Source organism: Synchiropus splendidus, chromosome 13 (genome assembly GCF_027744825.2).
Source record: "Synchiropus splendidus isolate RoL2022-P1 chromosome 13, RoL_Sspl_1.0, whole genome shotgun sequence".
In the NCBI taxonomy this organism is placed as follows: domain Eukaryota; kingdom Metazoa; phylum Chordata; class Actinopteri; order Syngnathiformes; family Callionymidae; genus Synchiropus; species Synchiropus splendidus.
In genome coordinates, this window is record NC_071346.1 from 3,703,068 (window position 1) to 3,724,517 (window position 21,450).

General features: G+C 47.4%; 1 protein-coding gene across 1 annotated transcript; it reads left to right on the forward strand.

Annotated features, from left to right (window-relative positions):
- Positions 1–7,299: 7,299 nt before the first annotated feature.
- Positions 7,300–20,453, forward strand: LOC128770122 (transmembrane protein 200C). Its single transcript, XM_053884407.1, has 2 exons — positions 7,300–7,517; positions 18,349–20,453. Exon 2 carries the CDS (start codon positions 18,382–18,384, stop codon positions 19,897–19,899), a length of 1,518 nt encoding a protein of 505 aa, XP_053740382.1. The 5' UTR covers positions 7,300–7,517; positions 18,349–18,381; the 3' UTR covers positions 19,900–20,453.
- Positions 20,454–21,450: the final 997 nt, after the last annotated feature.

A 21,450-nucleotide genomic window follows, 5' to 3' on the forward strand; every position in this document is an offset into this window, starting at 1 on the left:
CTAAATTTGGCCCCGTCATTTGTTAGCTGGAGTCACAGACATGTTTCATGTTACCATTCGTCTCCTCCATCTTTAGTAACAAACAGTCCAGCGGTATCAGTCCAGAGCAGAGTCCATCGACACCAGCGGTGCGTTCAGGGACACGTTGTGTGGCCTAGGGATTGAGTTGATTTCCTGCCTCCGTCAACACAGGCAGAAGAGGAAGTAAAACAAACAGGAAGTAAACAAGGCTGTGTTTGATGCGACAAGCTAGCTGGTGATTCTGGGTTCAGCTGCTGCAGTCTTGGACCACGGTCAAGGCTTCGGCCCCTGGGTTCACCTGCCCAGGTGCCACCATCTGCCTCCGTCTCCATGGCGATGACCCCGGGCCCCTCTGCCGAACCAGGCTCCCTCTCGTCCCCGATCTGAGCTCAGGCTCGGCCCAGCCGGCCCGTGAGCTCGCTGCCGTCCTGCCGACTGGACTCCACATCCTCTGATGGGGAGAGACACCAGCCTGAGATAACTGCTGCAACGTGTCACATGATGGTGAGGGGGGAAGAAAGCCACCTAAAGAGATGTCACATGACGGGATTATCTCGCTCTCCCTTGGAACAGATCCGTTCCGACTCTGCTATCTCCGTGCCATCCTTCACGCCGAGATAAAACGGAACCTTTTTCTGAGGTGTTTTTTGCAAAGCATTATAAAACAGTTGCCATGGTTACGGAGCCTGAGCAGGCTCCGCTCGCTCTCTCTCTCACACACACACACACACACACACAGCAGCAGCATCAGACATGACGGATACAATATTTCACATCCCAACAATCCCCCGTCGCCAGGCCAGAGATCGGGACCCTAAAATCCGGTCCGGACACGACTCCCTTGGGCCGGTGACGGAGCGTGCGCCTGGCCACTTGCCTCCTGCTCTGCAGAGGTGGACCCGATGATATTTTCCGCCTCATTTGATCTTTGTTGTTCCTCCCTGAAGTGATGACCTACATTATCTGGGATGGGAGATCAAAGATGCTTCTCCCACTGTGATGCCATGAAGCTTACAAGATTCCACCCCGCCTGAGCGCCGCCGCCGCCGTCCAGCTAAACGCTGGAAAACTGCCTCTCTGTAGCCGCGGTCCCTGATGCGTGAGGGGATGGACAATTGGCTTGACCTGCTCTGGTCTGACCTCATGGGCCAGAGGTGGAGGCCTAGGTCACACCCGTGGACTCATCTGCCGAGGGGTCAAACTCAGTCACACAAGGAGCTAAAATTCAATTCAGGTTTAGGTGCCGACCAAGGCTGGTCTGGAATAATTTTGCTTATTTTTGTGTTTTGATGGAGCAGCCGCGTTACAGGAACAGCTTCTTGCCCTCAGCCATGCTTTAATGATTTCTACACCTGGAATTATGAAGGTTGGAATTCCATATTTATGGCTCCTGTGGGCTGTTTAAAGTGACTTGGCGGCCTGTATTTGGCCCCAACGCCGTGAGTCTGAGATCAACAAAGGGATGATCTTCAGGTGATGAAGAGCTGAGCCAGGAGACAGAGCCCTCCATTCACGGGTTGGTTTCCTCTCATGCAAGAAATGAGTCTCCTCTGCGAGGTGGAGACGAGAAGCTCGGTCATCCAGGTGAGACTCAAAGTAGCGTGGGACGCCGACAGTAACACTGGAATCAGTCTCTGTGAGGGAAGAGAAGACGCTGTGATAATGCAGAAACACTACTGAGCTGCTCACTTCCGAGAGCAGTCGTAACTTCCCAACTTTCATCCCCCTGAATCTTCAGACTTTTTAAGGGAGAAACGAGCCTCGACCTTTTTATCGAGAGCATCAATTCACATTAGTGCCTGGGGCCGTGATGTGCGAGCTCTCTTGGAGCCGGGTCGAGCATTCATCAGCCGTTCAGTGGAGGAAATGAAACAAGGTCAGAACGCATCACCTGCTGCTCCTGACTTCCTCTTGTTTCCTGGCTAACCCAAATTCCGCTTCCCCTCACGCGCTGCCGTCTCGCTCCACTCTCAGCGCTCCAGATGATGTCAGAGACACATGGCTGCCCAAGTTAGAAACCCAAATGTCCATATGTCTCCCTGACCTGCATCAGTCGCCGCGCTCTCACGCTTCTCATTAGCCGGAACCAGAAGGAGCGAATGGACCCAAACGCTCGTTCATCAAAAAGAAGGCCCCTCCCCCTCCGTGGCGCCGGGCACGGGCTGGACCGCGTGATGGGGAAAGTTTGGCTTGATTTATGAGGACGCACTCGAGCCAAAGCCTGGGAGAATGGAGGAACCTGGGCGGCCTCCTGGGGGAAGGACGATCAAAAGATTGAACAGAATGTGTGGACATTTGGTGCCGAGAAAAATGGAGGCACGGGCAGAGATTTGGTGGCGAGTGAAGAACAATGATGTGCAGCGATGGAGGGAAGTGTTGTCGACAGAGGAGGAGAAGATCTGGACGACAAGTGACGGCACGTAGTTGTAGATGTGGGAGGAGGAATGTGGACTTCAAGCTGGAGAAACTCTCCAGTGTAGCTGGGCTCCACGGCCATATTGAAGCCGGTGCTGTCCAGCAGCAGCAGCAGCTGCTCCATCGCCTCCTTAAATCATTAAAAACATCTCCTGTGTTCTGGCGTCCAGCTTTACGGAGGAGCCCACGGCTGCCTCTGATCCTTAATTGAGTCTCTTCACTCCGTCAGCGTCGGTCTTCATCTCTCACACGGCGAAACTTCCACGCCAGCGTTAATGAAGACCTGATCTTCCCCTGGGCTCTCTCTCCTCACACTCCCAATTAGCCAGAAGACCCTGCGACTGGGAAGCTCCGTGCGTGAGATGTTTCCCTCGCACTCATCAGAGGCCAACGTTTTTGGGGCCCCGGGGCCACACGCATCCTTCCGACTTCTAACTCAGCATCTCGAAGCCCTGCATTACCAGGTTAAGACCAGGAGAAGTTGAGAACCTGGTCCATGGCTGCACAACATCGACAATCTGCAGCGATTTAACATGGCGCTATATCAAATCGAAAAAAAAAAAATCATAAAGGTTATATTTATTTCAAACAGGACAAAATAACATTAATGATTTCAGTCACTAGAAAAATAAATACCTGAATGAATTTACAAGTTAAAATTAAAAGGAAAATAAATTACAATGAAAAAGTGAAAAAAAATATATATATATATTTCTAAATTATTTTTATTTTTAAAATAGAAATATATAAAAAGTTACAACAAAATAGGATAAATAAATGGACTCCAAATAAATCGACAGTAAAATAATGCTGTAAAATGTCACAAAAACCAAAAGCTAAATCAACCGTTACTTTTTAAAATTTGATTTCTTATTAGAATTTATTAGAATTAAAAACAGACAAATCACATGGGGAAAATCAGGATGAAATATTAGAGAAAGTAAAAATCAGTTTCCCCTATTTGATATTAACTGAGAGCAAAAAAGATTTAAGAAAATGACTAAAAGGGAGACAATTTTAATGAAATAAATCTAAGTCTAAGTCTGAAGGAATTTTTGTGAAAATTGTCAGAAGGAAATCGATTCTTCACATGGCCTCCAAAGTCTCCACTGTACCTGCCTGTGGTCGTAATGCTTTGTGCGAGACAGGATTTCTCCTGGTTTGTTTCGTGTTTGAGGGGATTTCAGAAGTGTTCTGGTCTGTTGTTGGATCCAGCGCTGAAGCTATTGTGTGGAGGATGGAGGGAGAACAGCATCAGCAGATACTGAGCAACACACTCATCCCTCATGCAGACGGGACGGAGGAGCCGGGCCTTTAAACGGCTGTGACGGACACCGTGTGATCCCGGAGGAATGAATAGAAATATTGAATCATGGCTGCTATGGATGCGAGGATGAAACGCTTATTGGATTATTCTCCTCTCCTCCTCAGTCTTGCGTCGTCCTGCGTTTGTTCGTGAGGCTGCGACATGCCTTTTATCAGCGGCAGCTCACGTGACTCTGGAGCAACTTTTCCCGGGTCAGAAACATCTGCAAACAAAACACAACCTGAGCGTCGCTTTGAAGACGCGGCTAATGAAGCGTCGCCGAGCGATGAATTTTAACGACTTCTTTGTTGCTTTAAATAAAGCGTTTGAGTTAAAATTGATTCTTTGATTTGGCGCATTGCGCGGAGGCAACATGGAAGCAGAGTCTGGAGACCAAACGTTTGGGCTTTTGGGATCCAGAATACGCTTAGTAGCGGGATCGCTAGGTGCTTTGTCCATGGCAGAAACCTTGACACAGCCAGACTTTGATGGGAAGAAGAGGTGATTGGCTCACTGGGGACCAACCGTCACGCACTCTGAACCCAGTGAGGCACAAGAGAGCATCTCCTGTGAAAGGTTCTCCCTCGGATGGACCCATCATATTGACATTTGGGGGGTCACGGAGCCAGAGCTCTGCAACTGCCCAGTCCTCATCACCAAAGACGCTCCACCAATGCATCTGTCCACCTCCTCCTCACCTCATCTCCGACATTACCTCACCTCCGACCTTCACAAACTGAGAACTGCGACTGAATGATCCATTTTAGCAGGTCCATCCTCCTCCAAGAGGATCTCATAAGGAACACAGTGGAAAGCATCTGCACTCCTCCTCCTGGGCAGGAACTTGGCCTGGACATTCTACTCTTCTTCAACAAGGAACCGGGGTCTTGGACTTGGATGAGGGATTCTTACGACAAACCATACCCTGGCCCAACCGTGCATGGGACTGAATGGTCCCGCCTCCAACAGGACCTCAACACAGTCCACCTCCATTTGAGAATCAGAGATTTGAATGACCTCCTGGTTCCAGCCAGAGCATCTGCCTTGCATTACAGAAGTGTCAACACGTGCCTTTCTGAAGCAGCGCTACGGAAACCTGGTCAGTCTCATCTGCAACATGGGTCGCTCCGGAGAAAAGTCCCGCTGGTTTGTTATCCCACTTTGATCGTGAGAATCCCGCCACAGTTTGAACGCCACACAGAGCAGAGTGAAGGGGCTGGAATCTGAAGGATGTTCTGGGTCACAAGAGTAGGGGGCGCTAGTGCCGTCACTAAGAATTTAAGAACGTGTGTCCCCAGTTTGAGATTTCCTCGGAATCTTTCCAGCGGTTCATTTCGCCCCCGTGGTGTTCAGACTGCAGTGTTTAAGTCGGAGCTCACGGTGGGATCATGGTTTCTCCGCTTCATTCCCGCGGCTCTGAGACACGATAAGCCCTCATCCCACCGCCGGCGCTCATCTGTGGTGGATCTTCCAGGACAGAGGCTTAAATCTATAGTGAAAGCAGCTTGTGACCTCCAGAGCTGCGGCGCCACATCCTGGATCAGAGGCTGCCCTGGATTACAGCCCTGTTTACAGCCACGGCGACGCAGGAGAAGCTTCCTCCGTCTTAATTATGCCATAAACACTTTTCTGGGTCATAAAATTGCAGTCAACTCTCTGGAGCATCAGCACAAAGCACGGTTATTCATCACGCCCCCCCCCCCCTTCCCCTCGCGCCAACCTCCTTCTTCTTGTGTTCTCTTCTTCTATCTCCTCGCTCGCATCCCACAAACACATCTGGACTCTGTCATATTTCATTTTGCAGAACATGGATGCTAGTAATTACGCCAACCGGAGCCAAGGGCAAGGACGGGGAAGAACAGGGAAGTTCGTGTCGTGAATTTTAAAATCCGCTCTTCTGTACGGCGAGCAAACTGTCCCCAGAGGCCTGTGATTCATGCGGTAAACAAACATATTTAACGGAGGACCCAGGCAGCTCGCGCAGTGATACTGAAACCATCTTACCAGGGATTGGTGGATCAAGAATATTCAAAGTGCTTAGACCAGAACATTTCCTGGCTTCAAAGGTGTCTTCACCAGCAGCAGAACCACCTGCAGTCACCAGCATCGGAGTTCACCACACCCCCAAACTACAGGGAGACACAGGGGAGGGCCTCGACCAGCAGACTTCTGCAGACCGTAGGTGAAGGTCAAGAGGCTGCTGGATGGTTTAGAGGAGAACTTCATGAAGAAGCCCTGACCAACATCTACTTGATAGACCTTCATTCTGTGACTCGTCCGCACCGTAGTAACAGTCTCAAGACTCCACAACTTGTAACCTCAACTCTACTGGTTTCCATGACTCATTGGTTACCGGTTCCCGTTGCACCAAATCCAACGTATCTGTATCGCACCATTGAACTGCACCAGCCTTTGTGCCACTTGTAGTTACCTTCCTCCAACCACTGAAGCTTCGAAAAGCTGGGTGAAATCACTTTCTGTTGGGAGGGTTGAAACTCTTCCTGGCGTTTTGTGATTGGCTCTATTATATTACTATTATATTACACAAACAAAAAGCCAACACACTGGTAAGGTAACCACGGCAACTAGAGTCAAGCGACAGTCGCAAAGCAAATAACTGGAGTGACCTTCTATAGCTTTGTAAGTAAACAGTGACATTTTTACAAGGAAGAAGAAGTAAAGCTAGGTGTTTGAACGAATTACTATTTTAATTCCAGGTGTGATGTGCAAATTGGAGTCCATGTAAACAGCGTTGTGTATCATCAGTTAATTTGTCGGACATTTGAGAAATAGTACAGTACTTCACACTGGGATACGGGGGTTGTCGTCTCGGAACATGCCAGTTTTTATATGTGCCATGAAGGTGACTATCAAAGTGATGATGCAGGCACATGCACATTATAAATTGTGCCATTTTACAAGGAAGGGGAAGTATAGCTAGGTGTTCTGAATGTCTGAAACCATTAGGTCCAACCCAGATATCTGAATTTTGCTACACCGAACCAGATCTGACCGACATCCGTGTTGGATTTGGCAAATGGATCGGTACTGGATGTGGCTTATTGTTCAACATATCCAGGACACATGGTTTTTATTGGCACAGAACAAAAGACAAAATTACTGCAATGCTATTATGTTAGCGGCTGACATTGGGGTGTAGCTGTATCAGTACTTTTCACCGTCAGATAAAGTCACTGTTTCAAAAGACATTTGCGGGAAATAAGTGGGAAAATTCTGGTGAAAAAGACGCAGTGAAGAGCGTGATTAATGTAGCTTCAGCCACAATGATGATAAGAAAGGCACGGGTCACGGAGGATGTCGCGACACTTCGATCAATCATATTCACTATCATGAGCTCGCAAACCTAACTGCCGCGTTAAATCCACATCATGGAGCCATAAAGACGACAATAAAAGTGACGATGTTGGCGGCCGGACCTCAGCGGGCAGAGTGCGCAAACTCTGAAGTCTGTCTTCGTGTTATTCATTTAAGGATCGTTCCGCGTGGAGGGGGAGCCGGGGGGGTAGAAAAAACGGGGCGACATGCTCGTAGTAGAATCTCCAGGATGATAAATGTGCTGAGCAGCCCTCGCTTCTCCCGCTGCCCAATAATCTCCAGCGAGAGAACTGCGGCTGGCCCGCCCCTGCGCGTCCAACTGGAAACCACTCTCCGCTTCCTCCAGCTTTTTGGCACCAAAGTGGCGCACCACGAGCAGCAGTGGTGACGGAGGAGTGCGCCTTTCCAGCGATGCTCCGCGTCCACGACTCTATTTCTGGTAAGAAACGCTCCTTTCTTCCTCCCGAAATGTTCGTCGTCGCGCCAGACTGGTCTCATTGTCTCCTCGACGCATTTGTGGATGACCAGTTCGGACGTGTCACAGGTGAATCGGAGGAAACGGTCGCTTGGTTCCAGCTGGCGAGCCGCGCAGGCGAGGCGGTTCAACTTTTTATTGCTGTTTAATTTGCTTTAGATCGCAGTCTTGACAGTGACAGGAGCTTGTTCGTCAGGCCAGGGGGGAGCGGGAGGATGTGTCAGTCGTGTGTCTGTGTGTGCACCTTTTTTTGCGCGGCCGAGGATCTGGACAGTTTCATACGCTCCTCAGATTTAACCAACAGAAGGGAAGCAGATGCGCCGTAGTGTCAACAGCCGATTACTCACGCAACATTGCGTGAAAATGAGCGCACACGAAGCACAGAGTGGGCGCGAACAGATCCCTCTCCTTCCTCCTCATCGCCTCCATCCTGCCAGACGAGCATCTCTTTACGTGTTGTTCAAGCTTGGCAGCCTCTTTTCAGCACCACAGACAGAGACAGGGTTTGCCCACACCCACCGCGCGGTGCCCTTCTCTAACATCCGCCCACGCGCATCAGTTTTCACGCAGGGTGACTTGCCCTCGCCCGGGAGGCGTTCAAGTGCTGACAGGTTGTGTGATGTGGAGGAAAAGTCACTCCAGCCGAACGCGCTGGACGGAACTGGGCTGCACTTCCTGCAGCGTGGAGCGCTTTAACTTTATCTCCGAGCCTCGTGATCGCATGTGACGGCTGCTCGCACAGATGTAGGAGCAGAATGTGTCTCCGCTTTTACATAACGAGGCTTAATTCCACGTTTGTTTGGACGCTCGTGAGCCAGGGCCGGAGAGAGGGACGGGCTGGACCCAGGTTCCTACCGCCGTTCCTGGGATGAAGGTTCTAAGACTGGATTTTCATGAAGCGTCATTGCTTTTCCTTATTCTGTGAGACACACATCAACAGATGCCACACTCAAGTGGTCACCACTCTGGTCTCCTCGGTCGACATGTTTTTCTCCAGTCCCTGCTGTGCTGCATCATCATATTGTCAGTCTTATCGACTTTCTTATTATATTGTCATGTACAGACTTTACTTTTATCTACGATCTTCAAGTGGATTCTAATGGCATATAGTACACAGCTGTCAATATTATTGCTCAACATTCTCTGTCCTGACTACGCAATACAATTTCCTTTCTACACCTTTACTCTATGCTCCATTGCAGTCCACCATATTACTACAGATGAGCTGTATCATGCCATTTCAATTTGTTTATTTGTCATAATGTTTTTGGATGGAGCTGTACAATCCAAATGTTCTTGTACACAACATTAGTTTACGATACACTGTTTTAGCGTTCACATTATGCTATACTACATTACACAGTGTTATTCTACACTACACAATACCATACACCATGGCACGATACGATACGGAATTATACGATACGATACAATACGATACGATACGATACGATACGATACGATAGGTACTATGCTGTACAATACTGTAGAATGCGATACAATATGATACAATATGATACGATAGTGTAATGTACTACACTATACTATACTATACTATACTATACTATACTATACCTGCACTCTAGTATACATACCATATCTACAGTGGTGTGACTAAAATATGTATCATTTGCCACAATTCAGAGTCATTTTATGTCCAACTTTCTTTAAAAATGTAAAGAATCTGCATTCTGAATGCACGAAAGTACCAAAACAAAGATGGTGGAGAGGGTCAGTCTTAGTGAAAGGCCAGACAATATCATCATTTCTGGTTTTATTGAAGGCCTGGAGACACCTACCTGGACGACACTGACAGTGTGCAAGCATTGCCAAGCTAAGACCAAGCACGTCGCCGCCAAAACAAATGCACCGGCTCATAGCTATGTCATATACTGTACCTCAGACACACAGAGCCGTGCTTCACTGGCAGCAGAACCTGTGAGAGAGCTGAGCCACAGCTTAATCAAGAGAAGGTCGCCAGCAAAGGCACTTTCCTCAGAATATAACAGGCAGCATGTTTGACTGAGCTAAAGAGGCGCTTTTGTTTTTGTGACTTCAGCAACACGTGATATTGCTTTTATTCCAACTAAGCATGGAGTCATGTTTAATACTTGATAAATGACTCCTTAATGTCTCACATTCGCTTTGAATCTAAAAATCAAGTTCCAGATTTACAGTAGCCTCCTGTGTTCTAGGCCTCGATGGCTTCATCTGTGAGGCGAACTCTTGCTACTGCAGTGCTTCCTTGGTATGGCAGTGAGGACCAGACAAGAGTCTGTCGATCTCATCTATCTCAAGCAGATTCCAACTATCACTCAGCCACAAGCTGCTTGTTTTTGGGCTGGTCCCTTCGAAAAAAAAGACCCTCCAGAACTAGGACTCCGAAGTGGAGCGGCGACTCTGAAATCTTTAGCGATGTGTGAATAAACTTTTCTGCCGATGCTCGATTGTCGTGCTGAAGTGAGGGATGATGTTGAAGCTGTGGACTGACAGAACCGATCACATTCTCAGTCACACGAGTGAGAGAATCTATAAAAAGCTGCAGCAACAGCAGAGACTCCGACAGATGTGTGGTCCTGACGCTTAACCTCTCCGTGTGCTGGCAAGCGTCCGAGCTCTGGCCCAGGGGTTGGCGGCCGGATCACAGTTGGGGTCAATTTAAAAAAGCACCGCAGCAAATTCAGCTCAGCCCCTCTGCATATGGCTGTAGGCCAGGATCACAGTTAAAGTGAACGAAAAACGGAGAGTTGGTCCTGCAGTTTCAAAGAACAACCTTGTGTTTTACGACGTGCTTGTCTTACAAATGGAATAATCCAGGTCAACTCCTGGAGTCGACTGAGTTCTGGATTAAACTGATCCAGAGCTCAGTGATCTCCAGTGAATGAGTTGAGTGAGTTGCTCGGGCTGCAGAGCAGGGGTGAAGCCCAACTCCTTCCTCAACCTTAGTCCTTAATCTTAAAACAACGTGGGTTAAGGAAGATTTTGTGCCTTAGAAATGGGACACCTCTTAACTGCAGATACATCCTCAGACTGTGGGGGGCAGCGCTGCGCAAAAGCGTCGCCATACTTGACAACATGAACAACAAAGAAATGATCAAACAAAGAGGAATTTCCACTGTTCGGGCACCAGCTGACCAGACAGCGAGAGGTGGAGTCTGCGCTGTTGTGCTGAAACACACTGCTTGTTCTACGTCCCGTAACAGTTCAGTTCTCTTACATTGATTTGAAGCGAAGCTGCGCTACACTGTGTTTCATTGAGTGACTGCGTCACGCGCCACCAATCGGCTTGGGTGAATCGTCAGCACTGAAGCAGAATGTTGCTTTTTTTGCACTGTACGTCTCAAAATATGATGCAAGCATATATATTCGGCGCATCCCTGTCGGCTAGTCTGGGTCCTCTTCAGTCGTAAGGAAGGTGACAGCGAATACGTTCCTACGTTCTCGCTCCTTTCCTTAGAACTGATACAATCCTTCACATTTCTTTGAGGACTGAGGTTGAGAGTTAAGAAAGGGTTTGGATTTCACCCCAGTGTTACTGGCCAGCGCTGACCCTTGGATGAAAGCAGTTGATATGAAGAGAAAGGGCTTCAATACGAACAAGAACTTGGACATCACTGCAGCTACAGTGTGGATCATCAATTCATGATAATGATGTTGTGAAGGCTTCACCTCTGCTGCCTCCCACGAGCTGAAAGGATCTCTGTTATGTTCCTCTTGACTCTGTCACCTTGGCCACAAATAGACTTGATTTATTTCCAGTAAAGTGTCTTCTTATAGACCAGACAGGTATCGATCATATTCAGCTGTTTTGGCCGGAGCCATGTCTGGTTGCTGTTATATTCTCATTTTACTGGACCACAGACAATATATGGTCATTTTATTTGAAAAAATGGTAAAGCAGGTTTAAATATATACATTTTTGGCATCTTAATACAGTCTTTCCTGGTGAATATTTTTCCCCATTTTGTGTTGTTGTAACGTGTCATATAGATTTTGTTTTTGCGAAGAAAAAAAACACTGTTACTTTTCCGCCGTCCTTGTGGGGAAGCTCCGCAGCAGCAGCTGGGTCCATGTGGCCTTGTTATCTGAAGTCCTACATGCCAGATCACCATGGATGTGAGCGCACATCTCAAACAAAGCCCTCGAGCAAGACACGGAGGTGGCAGCAATTCTATCAAACCTTTTCCTCTAAATTGTGTGATATTTCTCACCCCCAAAATCCAGCTGGAGGGCTTGATAAGATGTTCTTAACTTCCTGAGAAAAAAAAGTTTAGTGGATTTGTCAAACTGTCGGGGAAGTTTTCAATATGCTCACTGTAGTTCTTCGGTCATTGTGCTTTCAGTGCTTAAAGCTTTGTGGAAAATCACAAAATGGATCATCATAATGTATTTTTCTTCCCCACATTGACGCAAAAATATTCATGGAACATGGAAGAGAATCATCAACTTCACACTCAACAAGGGTCAGTTCCCACCGCTGCTGTTTTTCTTTCCATCCCTCCTTGTATTCCACATCAATAGAAGTAGAATTTTCAGCCATTACAGTGACTTGTTTACCTGAGCTGCTGCTGGTTTAATGGCGGTGAATTACTAGCTCAGCAATGCAAACCTAATTACAATGGTTACATCTATAACTATTCTTTCCCAATGTGTTTCCTGGCCACAAGCATGAGAGAAGTTACAGCAAATATCCAACAAAGGAAAGTTATATTTTAGTATGAAGGTCCAACTGAAGGTTGTTGAGTGAAACACAGGACAAAGTTTACATCCAAAGGTCTCACCTGACAGTTATAGCGCTGACAGCAAAATGGAGGCTATTCACGGCTGTGCTGGTGGTCATAATGTTTTGGCAAATAGTTCTTCTGTAAAATATACAGACTGCCTTTTTGCATGTATCTTAAACGTTGCTTTTTAAGAACTATGAATAGCACGTCTTCTGTCTACTTCTCTTTTAGCATTAGCGTTAGCCTTAGCATTCCTCTTTTCCTGCCGCCATTAACTTCAGTCTGAGTGAATGTTTTCAGCCAGTCAGAACAATATCTATATAGTTTTGAATTCTATGAGTGTGCCTGACTGAAAAAAGAGTCACAGTGTGAACTTTTGTCTGCGACGCCCAGACTGTTTCAGACTTCCATGAAGTCCGCAATTAGCCGAGCGGGATTGATGGGCCTCGAACCCCTGACATTTCTCCAGCTGCACTTGTCTGAAGCATCACATCGCTGCTTGATGGTGGACTGTGTTGAATGGGTCGGTCTCTCTAAAGGTTAATGCCATCCGTCTCACCATAATTGCTCTGTGAAATACAAATTTTGGGCCAAACGCTGCGCGGTCTGCTATAAATATCGACGTAATGTCTTTGTTAGTAGACTGTCGCAGCGGCTTCATAAGGAGGGAGTGATGGAGAGCCTCGTGTCCCGGGCTCGGCTTGCTTTCTCCAGTATCGAGCCACTTGTCTGAAACTCCGTCGCTGCTTACTGTTATAAGCCCCTTGGTGTTACCTCTGAAATACTGCTGCCCACTGAGTTTGCAGTTAAAGTGCAGTTAGCGGGAAGACTTTGGGGAAGGCAGCCGTTTTAAAGCGCTTTGTCATGTTTGGGGTTTGTGTTGTCACTTTATGGACTTGTAAAACCAGGACAGATGCTGGCTTCATTACCTCTGGACCAGGCTGGTGACGCTCCCAGCCTGACGCCTGTCCACTCTGATTTACGCAGGACCATACTCCTAACCCGGAGGAAGTTCTGGTCCTGGTCCTCGTCATCGCGCCTCTTGACAGCTGCAGCTATTGCGCACGTCTCATCTCCAGCCCAAATCCTCTCACACAACTCCTCTGGCTCCTAGTCGCTGTTTATCCTGGTGTATGTACGTGACCAGAGCTTCACCACTGTTTGGGCTTCCAAATAGTAAAACAGGTTTCCCATTGACACCCATATGGAGGAAGCTCTCCATGTCTTCCAAATGCAGACCAAATACCCGCCTTTTTCCACTTTAGCTGGACTCAGCAACAATGACTGGGGGACATCCGAGGGTGAAGGTGAATTGGAGCTTTCCAGTTTTGTCTTCCTGGAGGCAAGGAGCCATCCTCATGAAGACAGTGACTGGACTCACTTTAAAACCCTGGAGATTTCAATTCTCTAACATCTGTTCAGCAGTTCAACCTTGTTGTGGTTCATGCAGTTTTTTACGTTTCTGCTCTTCTTCACTCACCTACAGTGTGTGTTAGCGGACCGCCGCAATACTGCCGCCCCCTGTTGTTCGATTGAAGTCATTGCATTCTGTGATATTTCAGCTGCAGGAAAACATAAGACAAATATATATATATAAATAAACGCAGAGCAATAATGTTTGGTAATTACATCCCAGTTCAGGAGGGGGTGATTTGATTGGAAGGTTTTTTCACTCTGTTCTAGTCTCAGGTGATTTTCCTCAAACACTCTGGCAGGGACAAACAGGCACATGGAAAAGAGGCTGTTTCATGTGGCCTTGGTTTGATCCTTGGTGCTGGTTTGAGCTAGGAAGTCGGTTTGGAGCCTACCTGGACAAAGTGCGGCCCGGGGGCCAAATACGGCCCTTAGACTGTATTTATGTGGCCCTCCTGGAGTCAGAGTAAAACTATAAAACGTTGTTTTTTGTCACATTTTTGTCTTGTGCATTGTTTTTTGTTTATTATGATGCAACTGAAACATAACTTTCTTGTTGGTTTATTTGTTTTTTCATTGTTTGTCTTGTCCATTGAGTATTTTAGGAGTATTTCTTGTCCCATAAAATACATCAGAATTGAAAGTAGATTTTGAAACCTATGAGACACAGCGAGAATCTTTAAATGGAATGTGGTTTACATTAAATAAAACACAACAAACCAATATGTTCCGTGCCTTTTTAAAGTGTAATTTCATAATTACACATGATGTCATCACTTGATTTTTATTTTCAATTTTCTCTTACCCTCCTTTCTTTGGGTTTGACGGCCCCTCTCAACTGTCACAATATATAACCTGGCCCCGTAGGAAATTCAATTGCCCACCTTTGCTTTGGAGAGATGGTAAACAGCATATACCACGAATAAGTTACTTCCACTTCCGTCTTATTTGACTGCACTGCAACATCTGGTTTATTAGTGGCAGATTTCAGATGGACTTTTTCCTTAGTAGCAGAAGCTCCTCACTCCACCAGGAGAGACTCAGATCTGAACTCCTCCGTGTGAGGAGCAAACCAATCCCCTTCGACCGCAGGAATGGGCGGAATGAAATGGATAAAAATCAATGAATTTAAAACTGAAACATATCAGAGGATAAATTCTTGTGTTTCTGTTTCTGCTGTTCCATTTGGGCTTCCACTTCTCTGTAAAAACAGTTGCTCCGCTAAGTTATTCATGAGGCTAAGTTGTACACTCTCTGTCAAGTGAAGGGCCCGTCGAGAAGCCCAATCCAGGCGGTACCGGTGGAGTCTTATTCATCAACGTGATCCAATTATGAATGGCCTGTGTGGCTGCAGCTCCTCAGTTCACGTCCGTAATGAATATAAATGCGGCTGCTTCCCTCGCCCTCTGGACCGCTGACGGTGTCGAACCGCCAGGGAAAGAGAAAGCTGTCATGTCTGCGCAGGGCGGCGTTGAGGTTGATTCGGTGGGAGACGGAGGAGTTGGTGGGAGAGCACAGAAGGTGGGGAGAACATGCCTGCTGGCCTGCTGTCCGCTCGCATTACGCTTCCATCGCCGCCGCTGAATATAGATGGATCGCACTCCTTGTTCTCGCCCCGCGACTATATTTGTCTGTGTTTGGCTTACATCACCGTATGGATCCAGTAGAGCTGTTGGTTTTGTGAGTCTGGTGACTAATCAGCAGCAGGGTTGTGTTTAAACAGACTCTACCTGGACTTTTTCAGCTGCAGAAGCTGCGACCGCAGGCCACATTCTTCTGTGGGATTCTTGAAGAGGAGCCAACCTGATGGTTCTGCTGAACACAGATGGTTGAACTAAGATTCCTGGATCAGAGCTTTGTAATCGTGGGTGATGCTCCTGTGTGGGGTTCCTTCAGTCATTCATTCATTCGTTGTCTGAGTGGTCAGTGAACTTTTAGAATTGTGGGAGGAAACCTGAGTGTCTATCTAATTCATTTTGCCCAAATATACCTCTGAAATTCCGAGGAGCATCGTCACTAACCAGAGCTTCCATCATGGATGAGAAGGAACGTACTAGATTCTTGTCAATAAATCTATGTTTTTATTGTTTTCCAGACTCTTAAAGAAGAACCCACAAAAGCTCACAATAAAACCATGTAACTATGGACTAGTTTTACGCAGTTAAAACCCCTACGATCACCTTTTCTCTGGTCTTTATCTGATCATGGATCGTGCCTCTTTGACTTGTTTAAACCACAGAAAAGACGTTCAGTAGTGAGCACAGCGGTAGATCAAATCTCTGTTTTGCGATCTTTATTCAGGTTTACAGCGTAACTCCACAATAAAACAAAGGTTTGGGCAGAGCTGCGCTCACTGTTGACTAAGAACCTGATGTAACAGAGCGTCTCCACTTGATGTGTGTTCTATTCTCGATGTTTTGTTGCGGCGTCGCAGCAGGGTAGTGGTGCAGCTTTAGACTCCGAGTGGGAGGTTTAATTCCCACCAATGTTGCCTGGATTTCCTCTGGCGGCATGTGTTGGTGTTAGATAGTTCCAACGCTGGAGATAAGAGTGGCTGAAGACACAGATCGGTGCATCATCCTGTCGCCTTGCTGCCTTGAGCTCTGTGTGAGTGAGGAGTTTTTAAAAGTCACGTGGAGGGCAGCAGACAAAGACTTGTCTCTGCTGTGGATTCTGGCCAAGACATTCATTTCACAGTGCCCAGTCATCCATCTTGTTCTAGTAGGAGTCCAGTGTGTGAGGAGCGCCAGCAGCAGGAGGGATGAGGATCAGCTCCTGTCTCTTTCAGTTGGGACATTATTTTCCCATTACTCAAGAACAAGTTGTTATAGTAGAGGTTGGTGCTGGTACTTCCTGTTTGTCTGTTCGCCCCTTGCTTGCATTCTCCAGGCACTCGGGTTTCCTCCCACAGTCCAAAAAACGCAAGGTTGATTGATGACACATACCCCAACTAGCTGGGATATACTGCAGCCTCGAGGCCATTGAAGGAATGATTTGAATTTTAAAAATGAAAACCACAGTTATTGGTTTTCAGTACCACAGTAATTGTTGTGTCTTCAATGTCAAACAGTTTGACATTTCACAACAAAGCAAATTTAATTAAAAATTATATTTAAAAAAAATACATTTAAGAAGAAAATAGTGTACTCACAAAGCAAATAAAATTAAATAAATATAATAGAGACTTGACATCCGAGACTTGGATTTGACTCGCACATTGACTGTAAACATGCCGCTATTGTTGTGAGATGAAGACTGGTATCCTGGGCCTGACACTCTGTTTTTTTCATGGGGTTTAATCATTCACGACTCTAGATGGCTAAACATTGACGGTCCTGCTCTGGAAAGATGAGAATACTTTTGTAGTTCGGCATCTCATCTAAATAGTTCGGCCATCCTACTCCTGACACCATGAGCAGACAGACGTTTTTAAATGTTCTGTACTCTGACACCAGTCATATTGATAATAATAACTCACAGTTTCTTTTCCAAGCCAGGAAGCAGTAAATGCAGTTACAGAAATCAAATCAAAAGCTCTGACTCAAGCGTTCTGCCGATCCTCCGCTCTTCTCAGTGGTGTGAGGACTCACTGTACACTGTTCTCTGTAGCAGACGCAGCAAGTCCTGTGCTGGAACACACACACACACACACGTTCTACTGCCAGGAAACAAGCAGCAGTCTTTTGAAAAACGCAGTCTTGTTTGAGTCTTTGTTTCCTGAATCTTAATAAGACGGATTCAACTGCAGCGTGACTCTTCCGGAGGCTTGAGTGTGTTTCACCAGCAGAAATGAGGTCAAGCTCGTGAGAGAGTGTTTGTGATATCCTACTTCGATCAGCTGTTTCTCATAAACAACTCCTGTGTTATGTATCATGACTTGATTTAAAGGGATATATTGTTGTGGAACCCTGTTTTTTATAGTTTTATGAGCAATTTTCAATTAAATAAATACAAAAATGTCATTTTATTATCATTTTTTTAATTTCCCTATTATTTTTTTGTTATTATTTTTCTTTATTTTCCTTTTTTACATTTTATTTTATCCAACAAAAATCTTCCATTTTTAATCAATTATTATATTACTTTTGTTTATAATCAGTAATTTTTGTCCGATTTTCCCACAATGCTTGCAATGTTTTTATCTTGTGCTTGGGATACAGCAAAGATTCCGGCCTCTTTGTGGCACAAGATAAATAATACAGCAGTCTTCTGTGCAAACAACCGAATGATATTTTGATCTGGAGGTTTCTGCAGCAGCTCTTGTCCCGATGTGTTGAATGTTTTGGCTGACGGTTGCTGTTTTATTATTAAGGTACGTACCACAGTGGGAATGAGACTGAAGCAAACAACGAGGTTTGATAAAAAACGCTGACGTGGCTCTTTTCACATTGTTGACGGTCGGTGTATTGACTCGAATTATGAATCTGAAACAATAGAAGAGAATAATAAATCCAATAGGATGAAGAAGGAGCGCTCTCCTCGGCTTGTGATGGGACGGCGTTTGTTAATCCAGGATTCCTGGTATGTTCAGTCGGGATAACATGTTTAATCTGCTCTGGAAATGAACGCATTTGCTCCAGCTGCAGGCTCCTCTGGAGCCTTCTGTCTGCCACACGTGCGCCATGACGCTAACGTCTCCGCCTCTCATCCCCCGGCAGGTTGAGTGACGAGCCTGCTGTCCAGTCGCCGCCATGATCGCCACCGGCGGCCTGCTGCGCATGAACAGGCGCCAGGATTCCCTTCGCTCCAAGAACCGAGCGGAAAACAAGCGCAAGCGGAAATCCAAGAAGAAGAAGAAGAACGACGTGGTGGTGGTGAAGGGCAAGCTCAACCTGTGCTCCCCGGCCGGCTTGGTGGCCGCCGTCGGGGTGGTGGTGCTCATGGTGGGGATTTCCATGGCGGTGCTGGGCTACTGGCCCAGCCAGAGCCAGCAGCAGTACCAGGACCGCCGCAGAGCCGGAGGCTTCTTCGGTGGCAGGATGGGTTACTCCAAAAGCACACCCCTAGCCCCCAACATCACCGGTGACGTGTCCAACCACACCGGGTCGCTCAACCACAGCCATGCCAACAGCAGCTTCCCCTCCCCCAACTGTGGCTTCCTCTGTGACTTTCTGGACAACTACCTGTACTCAGACAATCTCAAGGTCTTCGGGCCGCTGGTGATGGGGATCGGCATTTTTCTTTTCATCTGTGCCAACGCCGTGCTTCATGAGAACAGAGACAAGAAAACCAAGATCATCAACCTGCGGGACATCTACTCCACGGTCATCGACCTGCACAGCGTCCGGTCCAAGGAGCACGCGCCTCTGAACGGCATGGTGAACTACACGCAGTCGCGGAGTGCGGAGGTTCCGTCGGGCTCCTTCCCGGCGAGCGGGCTGCTCACCCGCAGCTCCTGGCCCTCCACCGGACTCAGCTTCCCGGGCGAGTCGGGCGCAGACGAGGTTTTTCGACGTCCCTCTTTGGCGGGACGGACACGGAGCTGGTCCAGAGATGTCCAGACCTTCACAGACACGGTCTACAGCATATACAAGGACTACAGCAACAGCGGCGAGCAGGCGCCGCAGCCTCGCCAGTGGGAGACCACCTCCATCGTGACCTCCTCTGTCAATGCCTTCACCCTCCCTGTCATCAAGCTGAACAACTGTGAGGTGGAGGAGTCGGAGAAAGTGGAGGCAGAGGACGCCACGGAGACCGCTGCCACCGACCAGGAAGGGCCGGGCCGCTGCGGAGACATCGACCAAGCGGACCCTGAGGAGACAGAGGCGGCGGAGTCTGATTCTCCTCCTCTTCATCGGAGCAGTGAGGACGTGGAGGCAGACGACCAGCAGAGGGAACAGCAGGAGCAGAGCCAGCCCCAGTGGACCCAGCTGTTCCCTCCATCACCTGTTGCCAGGGTGATGGGATCTCGGCTGTCGCTCAACTCCCTGACGGAGCAGCCCAGGCCGGCACGCCGCTGCAGCCTGTCGGTGTCTGTGTGTCGCCAGGGCGACCGAGGCCGGCGCTTCAGCTGCCCTCGCCTGGAGCGCTCCAACAGCAAGGGCTACATCAAACTGACAGACCTGGGGGGCGAGTCCTTCGAGGCCCCCGACACTGACACGTCTTTGGTGGGGACTGAGCCCGGGGATCCTTCGGTGGAGGCGGACGCTGGAGACGCCGCTCAGGGTGAAGAGGAGCTGGTCTCAGCCAGCGCCTCCACGGAGTCTTAGACCTCTGGTGTTTTTTGCAGACGAGCCTGTAAACGTCTTCTTCTCCAGTGAAGACTCATAGCAATGAACCCTCACGAGCGAGTCCTCTCAGTGTAAACCCCACACAAGGTTTTATATTTTTTCAATGTAGCAAGAGCAATACTAAAGACTTGCGGTACGTTTTAGTAAGATTTGTAAAGTCCCGAACGGAGAAACCGTTTTTTGTACAACAGTAGGGCAAAAACTGTAGCTGGTCAAGTCGCCAAAACTGAACTCTACCGTACAACCTGTCGTACCGTAGCATCGACAGGCGCCACAGGAAGGTCTGCGTCGTGGTGTGGATCCGTGAGGTGAACTGAATCTCAGGTAGGACGTCTGGTTTGGGATCGGGACCTTGAAGCTCTTCTCTTACCTGCACACTTGTTCATAAGACACTTGGTCGGACTAAAGCACCCGTGACACCGACGGTGGGTCTGCTCGATGTTCTTGTGTGATGTTAGATGACATGCGTTGAATGCAAAGTAGTTTGCTCCAAATAGTTTTACTTGCATTAAGAAACCAATAAAATAATTGATAACAAAAGTATGTTTGTGTGTTGGAGTGTTCGGACGGGGCCCTTACTGGGTCCTCGTGTTCATAACTGTTTAGTTTCGCCAGTTTCTCTGCCATTGTTGTGGTTTTGGCTACAGGGGATCAGCTTATGTTTTGCAGATTCCAAATTAAAACTGCAAATGCTGCAGGCGCCGCCCACATGGTGTTGATGTTGCACTGTCAGCAACGCATTGATTTCTGTTCACTTCAAAGCAGGCTTGTTTGTTACAATGATTCTGTTGATTTGTGCTCGAAATATCTCCTGCTATAATTTCAACTTCTTCGTATTGCTTTATTTTAGCAGTAGCAGTCATGCTACTGGTATTTTTATTAGTCAATAATAAAGAATAAAATACATTATTATTTGGTTTATATGAAAACATTTATTAGTCAAAATGACGTGAGTAAGTGCTTACAATTTTTATATAATAAAATGGAAAAGTAATTTCTATACAGATTATATGAGTAAAACATATAATGTAGGATATATAGGATATATAAATGTGATTTCATGGGCGAAAAGGACCAATATTTGGGCAGTTGTGGCCTTGATCATCTCCAGTAGTGAAGATATCTGAGTTCAGCGCTTCTGTCTAGTCAGCATTTTGACTTCAAACTGGTCGGTTCGCGCTGCAGCCTCACAGGTTGCGGGACAGAGTCCAGCTTGAGGCAACCCTTGGAGCGAGTTGCTTTTATCGAGGCGTTTGTTTACTCTCCCTGTCAGATTCCTCTAGGCACTCTGGTTTCCTCCCACAGTCCATACTCGCAGTGTATGTGTCCTGTGACAGGTGACCTTTCCAGGGTGTCCTCCGCCTCCCTCTCAGCTGCCTGGCCGAGCCTCCATCCCGCCATTAAGGAAATAAGCGGACGATAATGGATGAATTGCCGCCTCTCCGTCTCAAAGCAGGGACTCAACAGCTGCTGGATTATAATGATTATGTATGTTGGATTGAAATGGAGGATTATGATGAGGAGGAAACA